This window comes from Mytilus edulis, chromosome 8 (genome assembly GCF_963676685.1).
Source record: "Mytilus edulis chromosome 8, xbMytEdul2.2, whole genome shotgun sequence".
Taxonomy (NCBI): domain Eukaryota; kingdom Metazoa; phylum Mollusca; class Bivalvia; order Mytilida; family Mytilidae; genus Mytilus; species Mytilus edulis.
The window spans coordinates 53,097,674-53,111,635 of NC_092351.1; the positions used below are offsets into that span (position 1 = coordinate 53,097,674).

At 33.0% G+C, this 13,962-nt stretch overlaps 1 protein-coding gene across 1 annotated transcript in view; it reads left to right on the forward strand.

Annotated features, from left to right (window-relative positions):
- Positions 1-13,962, forward strand: part of LOC139484190 (low-density lipoprotein receptor-related protein 6-like) — a 58,450-nt gene that overhangs the window by 22,685 nt on the left and 21,803 nt on the right. Inside the window, exons 14-19 of the mRNA XM_071267923.1 lie at positions 117-295; positions 1,289-1,528; positions 2,911-3,079; positions 3,472-3,599; positions 4,205-4,361; positions 4,929-5,023. Of these exons, the coding sequence (XP_071124024.1) occupies positions 117-295; positions 1,289-1,528; positions 2,911-3,079; positions 3,472-3,599; positions 4,205-4,361; positions 4,929-5,023 (968 nt within the window). The remainder of the gene's footprint in view (positions 1-116; positions 296-1,288; positions 1,529-2,910; positions 3,080-3,471; positions 3,600-4,204; positions 4,362-4,928; positions 5,024-13,962) is intronic.

Consider the following 13,962-nt stretch of genomic DNA (forward strand, 5'->3'; position numbering starts at 1 on the left):
GTTTGGAGCGATTGTAACACGATGTAAATCATAAAATTGTCCAAAGATTGAAATTTTATTTTATAATAACACAAATATTTAAGTATGAGTAACTACAATATTCCTTTTTTGTGTAGTCAAAATGCCATTGCCTATGGTAATGCAACTTATGGATCTGACACCGATGTGCCTATCTATTTGGATGAAGTTAATTGCCAAGGAGGTGAAACACATATCGCACAGTGTACGCTTCCACAAGGATGGGCACTTCATGACTGTGATCACGACGAAGACGCTGGTGTCAAGTGTCAATATGGTATTATAAAGCTTAATGAGTATTACGTGATTTAAAAGAGATGACTGGTACCCATGGGACAAAAATTGAGACAAAAAAAAAACAAGAGACATACATTTGGACATACATAAAAAAGGGACATTCGTAGCAAAAATTGTCAATCAAAGAGGGGTGAAAGATACCAAAATTTTATTCAGACTCATAAGTCGAAAACAAACTGATAATGCTATAGCAAAAATGACAAACTGTAAAAAGACAAGCAATAGTACAAATAGAATTAAAATATACCAAAATATTTAACGAGTGACCGAACATCACATGATTAGTTCACGAATGCGCATGAGTTAATTATCAGTGTTGTTTGGTCAGCGTTGAATATTTTTTCGATAAGAAATTCTTTTTATTATATTGACCATGTGCTTTTTAATGGAAACACAAGTAAAGTCTAGAATACAAGGAACGTTATCTTTTACTACGCATCCCCAAATCGTTTTGGTGCAACGTCATCTCAAAATTTGGACAACACCTATTGTTGTATGACGTCAGAGAAATAAAATAATCTCATTAATTTCACATTGAAATTATCAGTTTTTATTTCACTCGGAAATCAAGGTTATTGTTTTTTGTTTTACAAGTTCGACTGTAAATAAACGTTATAATATGAGATGAGCCATATTTTCATGTGTTTCAACTTCCTATAAGTAAATTTATGGAATTAAAAGTCTTATCATAATTATGTACTCTTTTTACTTGATAACATACAAGAAAAAAGTCTGCAAATACCTCTATCTTTATTCTTTCTAGATCAATATATTTTTTTATGTATACGTCAATGTGACAGAAATCTGACGACTAGAAAAGAAAAAAAGAAAAAAAAGAGACAATGACTTGTTCGTAGGTTACAAATGTATACCTATTGCATTTTGTAAACATTTAATTTGGTGTTTCCATTACTTATCTTTACTTTTTTATATATTGAATTTGCTTTTTGAAATTTTAATCTTATATTCATAGATCCAAACACATTGAATAATTTCATTTTATCGGCTGACGGATATATGCAAGAGATATACCGAATGGATATGGAAACCGGAAGTTATTCCGCCATTCCAAATCAAAACGTTTTCAATCCTGTGGCAATTGACTTCGACCCAAAGACACGCAAAGTGTTTTATTCTGACGTCAAACTGTCGCAGCTCAGAAGCACAAACTTGGACGGTACTGGAATGAAGGTTCTTAAACAGTTGGGTTATGGTGAGTGATATTATAAAGTATTTGCTGTAACTGGTTATTAAACGTAATTCCCTACTAAATTACCAAGAATAGTTATCAAAGGTACCAGGCTTATAATTTAATACGTCAGGCGCGCGTTTCTTTATTTATAATTGCGAAATGTCTCTTAACTATATATTTTACATGGTTTTGTGGTTAGTTTTATGTGTAATCGCAAGATCAATTGGTTAATACTATTTGCAGTTAAGTGCACACAGCAATACAATTTCATACTTGTTTGTCAACAAATACGGTTTTGATACAGTGAATTAACGCGATATATTAGAGAATAAAATTAGATAACAATGAGGATGGGAGTATGAAGACAAAAAATTACACTTCATTGGTGTTAGACAAAAGAGTCAGAAGCTACGAAAGGGATAATCATACTCATAAATCGAAGACAAACTGACAACTTCATAACAAATAAAAACCCAGGAGATGAGTAACTAAAGATTAAGCTTCACAGACCTCAAAAGCGTATTCATGTACAATTTCACGCTTTATATAATATACTTGGTAAATATTTCTAAGTTGAACGTCATTGAAAGAAAACAAAAATGATTATTTCATCGTAAAACAAATGATTATCAAAACACTTTAAAAAAAACTACTCAGGAGAAAAACTTTAAAACAATAATTACATATTGCAATGTTATTTCAAACCTGCCTATTACGTTTAGTAAATCGTTGTATAAATTTCCCCTTTTGGTCTATGTTGTTACTTTAATCTTTCATTGTGTTAGCTAATGATGTCACGCAGCATATTTCATTCATCTTATTTTCTTAAGATCTATATCGGAAAACTAATTACATGACTTTATGTATTTCCAATTATAATCAAACCTGTTTTACAGACCACCTTATTAAGCAAAAAGATGTGTTATATTATAGTTCGTTTCTGTGTGAGTTACATTTTAACGTTGTGTTTCCGTTGTGTCGTTTGTTTTCTCTTATTTTTAAGTGTGAATTCACATTACTATAAGACGTGTCACGGTACGTATCTATCCCAAATTCATGTATTTGGTTTTGATGTTATATTTGTTATTCTCTAGGATTTTGTCTCATTCTTAGTCCGTTTCTGTGTGTGTTTCATTTTGATGTTGTGTCGTTGTTCTCCTCTTATATTTAATGCGTTTCCCTCAGTTTTAGTTTGTTACCCCGATTTAGTTTTTTGTCCATAGATTTATGAGTTTTGAACAGCGGTATACTACTGTTGTCTTTATTTATAAGATCATTAATTTTGGATCCTTCTGTAATTTCATATAGATTGAACTTGTATTAAGATATCACTTTTCTTACGAGACCACATGTTTGCTCTCTCTTAAAACAGGTTTCACTGTATTTATATCGTTTTCTTCTAGCTGCCACTCCAGACGGTATAGCTGTTGACTCTTCTCGCCAACGTTTGTATTATACTGACTATGGTAACGAACTGGTAGCTTACCTTGACCTTGGTAGCCTCACTCTGACAAATGTAACAACGACAGATATTCACAACCCACGTGGTATAACACTTGATACACAAAACCAGTAAGAGAACCAAATGTTCGAAGTTTGATTTATGTTCACATGTTCAATTTTGTAGCTTCATTAGAATTTTCTTGAGAAATAGACTTAAACTTTTGTTCAGCGTTTAAAACTTGCAAACATCTTTATGCATTTATTACTTTGTTTAACACAAAGTTTCAAACGTATATGAATTATCTTCACATATTTGCACTGAAAAATCAAGAATCATTACTTTAATTTTATGCAATTTAATGTTTTATTCTCCATAATGGAATATCTCGAAATGCTAACAAATCATATACCGTGTTTTTGCACAATAAGGTAAAAAAAAATACGTTTGTTGCTTAAGCATTTGTCAACTAAACAAAATGACCTCGTAAGCAACAAATTTATGACAAAACTTTAATTTTCAGGGTGATTTATTGGACTGATTGGGGCTCTAGTCCTAAGATTGAAAAGGTGAACTATGACGGTACTGGCAGAATGCTTCTTGCTAACGAAACATTGAAATATCCAAACGGAATTGTGCTGGATACTTCAAGTAAGTTTGTAGGATGTTATTTTCACGGTGTTTTTTTTTAAACTTTCGATACTAGTAAATTTAATATGTATTTCTCAATAGAATGCTTTCAGAAGGGTTTTTATATGAATAAAAAGATGCTTGTAATATCCCAACCAGACAGATGGTACACCAAAACTCTAATGACAACCAAAGGTTATCATTTGGGTTACCACGGTTTACAATATTAGAGTTTCTACAACATATACAACAAAGCCGAGTTTAGATAATTGTGAATAAGATGGACAGTGTCAAAATCAAACTTACTATTATTATATGTTATATAAAGAATATTAAGAATATTGTTAGAATATTAAGAAGTCTTAATAATTTACTTGATATATTACTCAACAGAATCACATATATTCATTAAATCCAAATGTTTTTAAAAGCTTTATTTTACTGTTGATGACAGTTTAACCCTCAATATCACATTTGTTTGTTTTGTAAAATTTCATCAAAGGACATCATTAACCACGATGATTAGGTTTTTGAAAACAACATTACATATAGTATTTAATTTACTTGAATTAATATTATTTTCTTATTCCTTTACAAATTTCTGATTTCTATTTTTTATATTTTAGCTGGAAAACTTATTTTCTGTGATGCTGGAACAAACAAGATAGAATCAATGAACACCGACGGATCACAAAGACAGGTTGTGTTTGAAGATGCTGGTGCACATTTCTATGGTATAGATGTAGATGGTACATACATATATTTCTCAGATTGGAACAAAGAGTAAGTTTTAGATCGATACACCTTTTGAGGGTACATATGACAATAGGATGGGGTCTTCATTTCTTTATTTTTAGATTTATTTTCTCAATTCTTTTTATGTTATAATCCATGTATCCTCTATTATCTGTTTGATTATATCTATTTTTCTTTATATTGTTTGTACTTTATTCTGTACGTTTTGCCTACTATCCATTTCTGTAAATCCAATAAGGGGACATCGCAGTCAATGTTTTACGAAAGCCAGTCTAATAATCTAATTGAACATTGATAAACTATGTCATCATCAACTGTGTATCTAAGACAGCTCTACCGATTTCTCCATTTGATTTCTATGTGTTTCATAATTTATCGGATGAATTTTTTGCTCGTGGTCACGACTTTTTTTATTTGTCCGTATGATATGACACTCGTTGACTTTATTGAGTACCGTCATGTGGTATCGTCCTATCTTGTTTCGTCTGTATGATATGATATTGTTCGTTTTTGTACAGTGTCATCTAAGACATCTAAGACCATTTCTCCATTAAATATTCATTTTTTTTTAAACATTTATCTGTTTTTTTACAGTGGTGTCATGAAAATTAACAAAGATGGCACACACGAGCTTCCAATAGGGCCACCAGTATTTGGTAAAGTAAATGCCATTACAGTTGTAACGGGCTGAAAGGTACAGTATTTAAAATATTGGTACAATTGATTTTATAAAATAAAATAAAAAAACCGTAACTGCTTTACCAAAAACAAAAAACACAGAACCGGACTATAGAAGAAGGGTATTTAGATCAACATATTAGAACAGAACCTTTATATTGATCAAACAACTGAAAAATATTACTGATATTAAAGATGTGCTTCTTGTTCTGCAAAGAAATCATATTGTTTTCTGTCAGCGAAATATTCCTCATTTTATTTTTGTAAAGCTAAAAATAAATTCAGCTTGCATAGTAATGCAACTTTTGAGTTTCCGTCTTACTACGAAACGAATTTTAGGTTGACGATAAAAAGTTTTCTCATAAATTGAAAATAGTACTCTAAAAAATGCTTGTCTTCGCAGCGCTATTATTCATTTACCATCGTCTAGACCTGTAAAACAAAAACATGATGTATAAATACTTTGAAGCTAGGTGACCAAAAGGAATCTTGGATTAGTATTCATGATTCAAAATAATACTAAAACAGATATGAAAGAAACCATCTTATTTATATCATAATTTTAGACAATCAAATGAATGTACTAGTATTGATATTTGCTATAGGAAAATATCAAGAACATATATATAAATGTAGCTTTCTTTTCCAGGTTGATGAATGCGAGTCAAATTTAGCAGCTTATGAAAAATAAAATATTATTTCGTCATGTTCGTTGTGATTGGTATTCCTAATATTCTGTATTCCTGATTATGTAAAAAATGATTTAAGCGATGGGGATTAAACATGATAATTGGGTATTTGAAGTTTTGTAGTCCCCATTTAATAGTACATTTTATATATTTCTTTGATCATTTTTACCACAAAAAAACTAGTTGGATCAGCATATTTTGGTTTTCCCAGTTTTATCAGCATGTAAACGATAAATTCTTTTCTTCTCGATTTTTTTTAGGGTTAAAACTTTTCTTCTGTCTCTCTATTTTCAAAACTATTTGTCAATCCCCTAGATGAAACAATACGAGACAATGAGAGGATAAATGGCATCAAAATTATCATCTACAGGACCCTACAGCCTTCATTAAAACATAGAAAGCTATAAAAGGCCACGAAATCATAGGCGGATCCAGGGGGCCCTGTCCCCCCTTTTCATAGGAACAAAATGGTTGATTATATATGGAATCGCTGAAGCATGACTGGAGCGCCCGCTCTCCTTAGATCTGTCAGTGGGTCCCTTTATGAAAAGTTCTGGAACCGCCACTGGAAATAACAAACTATTTCTTACGCAGCAAAAATCCGGCAAACTTCTTTGTTAATTAACCGGTGTGAAAGGAGAAAATATTGCACTGGAAATTCTTCAAGTTAATCTTTCAAATCTACTTCCTAGTTTAACTAGAGGCTCTTAAGGTGGCACGGTAGTATTTGCATTCCAGAATTTAGGTTGCTCTTTTGTGTACCCTACTTAGGTAAATGTATCTAAACAGTGTGATTGGACAAAAAATACAGTATCAACTGAACATACTTTCCCAAACTGAGGGATGAATCAGGTGTAGAAAAATATGAAATAATTTTACATACAGATGAAAATGAATTTTTTAGAATTTTTGAGAATTTTGTATTCACTGCACCATAAAATACCTAAAAGTACTAGTGGCCTTAGGTTTTTAAAAATAGCAAAAAAAAAACGGTCATGATACATATTCAAATTCATTTCTGAATAGTAAAATGAAAGTACTTCAGTTAACTGAGAATGTAGATTTTTTTGCAGTGTTAGAAAGTGGTGAAAATTCTAAAAAGGCTATCATTATGCCTTATGGGCCAGGAAATACTACCGTGCCACCTTAAGAGCCTGTATCGCTCACCTTGGTCTATGTTCATATTAACCAAAGACACAGATGGATTCATGACAAAATTAAGTTTTGGTGATGGTGATCTGTTTGTAGATCTTACTTAACTGAACATTCTTGCTTCTTACAATTATCTCAATTTAGAATGAACTTGGCCCATTAGTTAAAGAGGAAAATATTTTGTTAAAATTTACAAAAATTTACATAATTTACAAAATTATTAAAAATTGACTATAAAGGGCAAGAACTCCTTAAGGGGTCAACTGATCATTTTAGTCATATTAACTTATTTGTAGATCTTACTTTGCTGAACATTATTGTTGTTTATAGTTTATCTATAATAATATTCAAGATAATAGCCAAAAAACGGTATAATTTCCTTAAAATTGCCAATTCAGGGGCAGCAACCCAACAACCGGTTGTCCGATTCGTCTGAAAATCTCATGGCAGATAGATCTTTACCTAATAAACAATTTTACCCCCTGTCAGATTTGCTTTAACTGCTTTGGTTTCAGATTTATAAGCCAAATTCTACATTTTACCCTTATGTTCTATTTTTAGCCATGGCGGCCATCTTGGTTGGTTGGCCGGGTCACGCCACACATTTTTTTTAACTAGATACCCCAATAATGATTGTGGCCAAGTTTGGTTTAATTTGGCCCAGTAGTTTCAGAGGAGAAGATTTTTGTAAAAGCTAATGACGACGGGCGACGACGACGGACGACGACGACGGACGCAAAGTGATGAGAAAAGCTCACTTGACCCTTCGGGCCAAGTGAGCTAAAATTAGTAAAGGAACGCTTCGTATAAGAAAAATCGTTATCGTGGTGTGATCGTGTTGTACATAATTTTGCAGCGGTGTTGAAAATGCATTTAACCCTCTGTTTCGACTCAGGGTTTACAAATGTACGAATTTTCCACACCGGTGAAAAAATCTGTACACCCTTGATTACAGCAAGGTAACTAATAGTAAAACCATTCAAATTGCAACGATCTGGGCGAGAGAGAAAAAAAGATACAGCAAACAATCGACAACCACTCAACTACAAGCTTCTGGCTTGGGTCAGACATTTATAGAATGTGACGGCGTTTAACATGTTTTGACCGTCCAACTCTCACCCTGACTAAAGTCAGTGGTGCAACTAAAAAACAAGCTAAAAAAAAGTTGCAAAATGCTTGACTTATCATATCGATACAAAGAAAAACAAACAGTTAACAAAATACTAAAGACAGAATGTACCGTTTTAGAGAGTACTTGCAGTTATTGAGTGTATAAGCAGTTTCTGAGAGTATAAGCAGTTACTGAGAGTACTTGCAGTTTTACTGAGAGTACTTGCTGTTACTGAGAGTACTTGCTGATACTGAAAGCTAGTTCAATTTAATTACAACTGCATGTATTAAGTTAAAATTAAAAAAAATATGTTGGTGTTTTATTGTTGTTTTATTTATTTATTTATTGTTTGTTTTGGGGGAGGTATATTGCTCCTGGCAGCTCCATTACAGCTGTATTTGTTTCATTGTTTGCATTGTTCAAAGTTTAAAAAATCAAGAATCATTACAGTAATATGAAAGAAATGTGAGTTTAGGTCGATGGGTAATAAAACAAAGTGCACAGAAATAGGGACCTCTACCGCCTTATAATAGTAATAGGAAGAATGTGGTGTGAGTGCCAATGAGACAACTCTCCATCCAAATAACAATTTATAAAAGTAAACCATTATAGGTCAATGAACTGCCTTCAACACGGAGCCTTGGCTCACACGGAACAACAAGCTATAAAGGGCCCCAAAGTTACTAGTATAAAACAATCCAAACGAGAAAACTAACGGTCAAATTATATAAAACCAGAATGTGTCCAAAGTACACAAATGACCCACTCGCACTATAATTTTCCATGTTCAATGGACCGTGTAGTTGGGGTAAAAAAAAGTCTAATTTGGCATTAAAATTAGAAAGATTATACCATAGGGAACATGTGTACTAAGTTTCATGTTGATTGGACTTCAGCTTCATCAACATCTACCTTGACCAAAAACTTTAACCTGAAGCGGAATGAATAGACAAACGGACGCACGGGCGGACGAACGGAATGACGGACAGATCAGAAAACATAATGCCCCTTTACTTTCGTATGTGGGGCATAAAAACAAGAAACGAGAAACACGTATAAATTACATAAACAATGGACAACTACTGTAAATCAGATTAAGTCTTATAAGTCTTCAATCGACCAAAGTGTAAAATAAACATTTGGTACGCCAGGCGTCCGTTTCGTTGAAAAACAACTAGGGCTAAAATAGTTCTGAATTGATATAATACTATATATCCCCGATCATCTTCATCCTCAACGCCAAATTTCCAAATTAAGAAAGACACCTACCGGCGAGGTTAGACGTTGAGATTTGATTTGTGTTCTCTTTTTCTCTTTTTTTAGCTCACCTGGCCCATAGGGCCAAGTGAGCTTTTCTCATCACTTGGCGTCCGTCGTCCGTCGTCTGTAAAAAAAGAATGCTAGCAGTTAATGAAAACCCTCTCAAGGTGATCTATACCTGTCGAAATCCACTAACTAGTCTTGGGCTCTAACATCGTTGGAAGCATTTCAATTGGCAAAACTCGGCAAATTTGCCGAGGTGTGCTAAATGTCATTCTTTCACTCACTCTTTTCTCCTCTTGCTATCCCTCTCCTCTATTGCTCTCACTTTTTATCTTGTTCACTTTCTCACTTTCTCTCGCCTTTACACATAAAGAAATTTTGTTAGAAAATGAGCGAAAAAAGTAAGCAGAAGAAAATAACAAAAAAAAGTCAGAATTGTAAACAACTTGGTCTGGTAAGAACTGAAAATATAAATAGTTTTGCACAAGACAAGAATGTATATTCAAACACAATATTCTGAAAAATTAGAGTGTTCAACAACAGGCGAAATGGATAAGCTCCACGGAAAATATTCCTGCCCCTCAAATCCCTCCTGAATATTCAATGGTTTTCCCTTAAAATTCCCATGTTGATCTTGTGTATAAGGTAAAATAAATAAACACCGAACTCTGATGAAATTCAAAATGGAAAGTCACTTATCAAATGGCAAAATCAAAAATTCAAACTTATCAAACGAATGGATACCAACTGTCATATTCCAGACTTGGTACAGTCATTTTATTATGTAGAAAACAGTGTAAGAGACGGAATATATTTCTAAATAAAATTGAGAATGGAAATGGGGAATGCGCCAAAGAGACAACAACCCGATCATAGAAAAAAAAACAACAGCAGAAGGTCACCAACAGGTCTTCAATGTAGCGAGAAATTCCCGCACCCGGAGGCGTCCTTCAACTGGCCCCTAAATAAATATATACTAGTTCAGTGATAATGAACGCCATACTAATTTCCAAATTGTACACAAGAAACTAAAATTAAAATAATACAAGACTAACAAAGGCCAGAGGCTCCTGACTTGGGACAGGCGCAAAAATGCGGCGGGGTTAAACATGTTTGTGAGATCTCAACCCTCCCCTATACCTCTAGCCAATGTAGAAAAGTAAACGCATAACAATACGCACATTAACAATTCAGTTCAAGAGAAGTCCGAGTCTGATGTCAGAAGATGTAACCAAAGAAAATAAACAAAATGACAATAATACATAAATAACAACATACTACTAGCAGTTAACTGACATGCCAGCTCCAGACTTCAATTAAACTGACTGAAAGATTATGATTTCATCATATGAACATCAGGCACAATCCTTCCCGTTAGGGGTTTAGTATCATACCATCATAACATATATGAGAAGAACATAACCCGTGTCATGCCAACAACTGGTTTTTGAATAAATGTATTTAGTTCCGATGCAAAGACCCTATATAAGTGAATCAATATTAACGCCAAAATATGCAATCTTTAATGACCTGACAACAGTATCGTAACTATATCCCTTCTTAATAAGTCTATTCAAAGGTTTTGTTAGTTTTTGAGGTGAATACTTACACCTTTGTGCTTTATAAAGAATATTTCCATAAAAAATTGGATGTGAAATACCTGAACGTATAAGAAGTCTGCATGTTGAGCTATATTTACGAATGATGTCCTTATACCGATGATAAAATTTAGTAAATGTTTTGACTAGTTTGTGATATCGAAAACCCTGGTGTAATAATTTTTCAGTAATACATAAATTTCTCTCGTTAAAATCTAAAACATTGTTACATACACGAGCGAATCGTACAAGTTGAGATATATAAACACCGTAAGATGGTGACAAGGGAACGTCACCATCTAAAAATGGATAATTAACGATAGGAAATGAAAAATCATCTCTTTTATCATAAATTTTAGTATTCAGCTTTCCGTTAGTGATATAGATATCAAGAGCGAGGAAAGGGCAGTGGTCATTGTTAGTATTAGCTTTATTTGAAGTAAGTTCAACAGGATAAATTTCTTTAATATACATACTGAAGTCGTCATTATTGAGAGCCAAAGTACCATCCAAATATCTAAAAGTATTATTAAATTTGTTTATCAGATGTTGTTTCGGAGGGTCTTTGCTTATTTTTGTCATAAATTGTAACTCATAGCAATACAAAAACAGGTCCGCAATAAGTGGTGCACAGTTAGTCCCCATTGGAATTCCGATAATCTGACGATATACGGAATCCCCAAAGCGAACAAAAATGTTATCTAGTAAAAATTCAAGGGCATATATAGTATCAAAGCATGTCCAATTGACATAGTTTTTTTGTTTATTGCTACTAAAAAATGACCTAAAAGAGTTTGAACATATATATTCACATTCTGACTTTTTAAATGCCCATTTAATTAGGTGTGTGCATTTTTTCTTAATCAGAATGTGAGGCAATGTGGTATACAGGGTAAACAAATCAAAACTTTGAACAGATTTAAAATCACCAATATAAGCATGCAATTTATCAAGTACTTCCAACGAGTTCTTGACACTCCAGAAGTAATTAATTCCACTATTTTCGAAGGCCTTATTTGAACAATTTATTATCAGGTTTTTAATTGTACCAAGTGTGCTGGTAAGAAGAATAGACAATTTAGTAGTGGAACAATGGCTTGAAGACGAAATAAATCTATATTTGTAAGGTGTTTTGTGTAGCTTCGGAAGCCAGTACATAGTTGGGACTTTCATTGTATTTGGCTCTGCTTGTAAAGCGGTAGCTAAAAGTTTATGTTTGTTACAGATGTCGTTTTCTGAAAATGGAGTCAGTTGGAATGTTGGTGAATTGGTAATTTCTTTTTTCAGAACCTCAATGTAAAATTTACGTCAAACAATAATAATATTATTAGCAGCTTTATCGGCCGGGACAAAAACAAATTTCTTGGCTAGTTCTTTTAGTTTATGTTTGATACGAGAAATAGGTTTATTGTGGAATATAAATGCACATATAAAAGTTTCAAAGACAGGTACGTAAGTTCTTACCTAAGTTCTTGAACGTTCTGCTTATTTGTTTGTTTCGTCTTTAAAATGATAAGAGTGTGTGGTATGATTGCCAATGAGACAACTCTCCACCGAAGGCCAAACAACTATTATTATATGTCGCCATACGGCCTTCATCAAAGACCAAAACCCATACCGCGTATAGTGAACTTTATGATTGTTTATTACGACTGTCGCACGAACATGTCAACTCGATAAAGATAGCATTCTTTGCACCAAATATCCTGGTTTATTGTACTTAAAATCCTTGAGACAAAAGCCAGATGCGTTTTCTGTTTGTTTTTCAACTAAGCAAATTAAGTACATGTACAACAAAATATGTTGATACAGTAAAGTTCTTTTGCACAGGGAATAGCTTCTAGCAATATTCCATCAAACGAAGGCCATATCTTATGAATATCATTGCATGCTGGCAACATTAGTATTGATGCAGGCCAGTTCCTTATACGACTGCTTCAAATGTATATATGGCTTATTAAACACTTGACTAGTAACTCGACAAATTCGCCATTTATTCAACGCTTGTCTATGTTAAAGTAAAATGATAAAAAAGAAACACATTTATTTTATTTTTTTAAATGGAAAGATAATGAAGACGAACCAGACTTGAGACAGGTACAGTGTATATCAAGATATAAAAGTATTAAGCTTGGTCTTTTTATTTTACGTACTCCACCCGTTATTTTCATAAATTCATCAGTGAACTAGTGAAAGGTAGTAAATTATTATATGACTGCCTTATGTTGATGATCATCGTTATATGCAGTGGTCCCAGCATTATATGCAATGGTCACAACATTACATGCAGTGGTCACACCATTATATGCAGTGGTCAATACATTATATGCAGTCGTCACAGCATTATATGCAGTGGTCACAACATTATAAGCAGTGGTCACAGCATTATATGCAGTGGTCACAACATTATACGATTTTTGTTGATGAAGGTGATGATCAGTGATTGCAGTCATGTTATTATCATGGCAATATACAATATATAAAACTGGTTTAAATAAGGATATTAAGAAGTATGATCAGTTTACCAGGATCTGCTTACCCTTCAGGAGCACCTGAGATTACCCCCAGTTTATGGTGGGGGTTCGTGTTGCTACGTCTTAAGTTTTCTATGTTGTGTCTGGTGTACTTTTATTTGTCTGTTTGTCTCTTGATTTTTTAGCCATGGCGTTGTCGCTTCATTTTCAATCTTTCTTTCGCTCCTCTTTTACCACAAATTTGTTCTACACCAGGGGCATTTTGAACTTATTTTGATCTTATTTCGATGATCAGATTTATCATATCCACAACTTTATATGTATATAAGTATTAAAAAACATATATATATCTAATTGTGCATTAAATTTTATGATTATTTAACTCTAAATAAATAGCTTCGGATTACTCGGGTCTGCAATTTAGATATATCATGACCCAGTATTTTTCAAAGGGAACAAAATATCTGTCAGAAGTACACTGTGCATTGCTTTTTGGAAATAAATTTATATGTACATTGTATTAATTAAACATATCGTTCTAGTGTACGATCTATAATTTAAAGAAGAAAATAGTATCTTCAATATAAAAATATGAAGCTGTTGTATGATTGCCAATGCGACAACTCTCTACAAGACACCAAATGACAGAGAAGTTAAAAATTA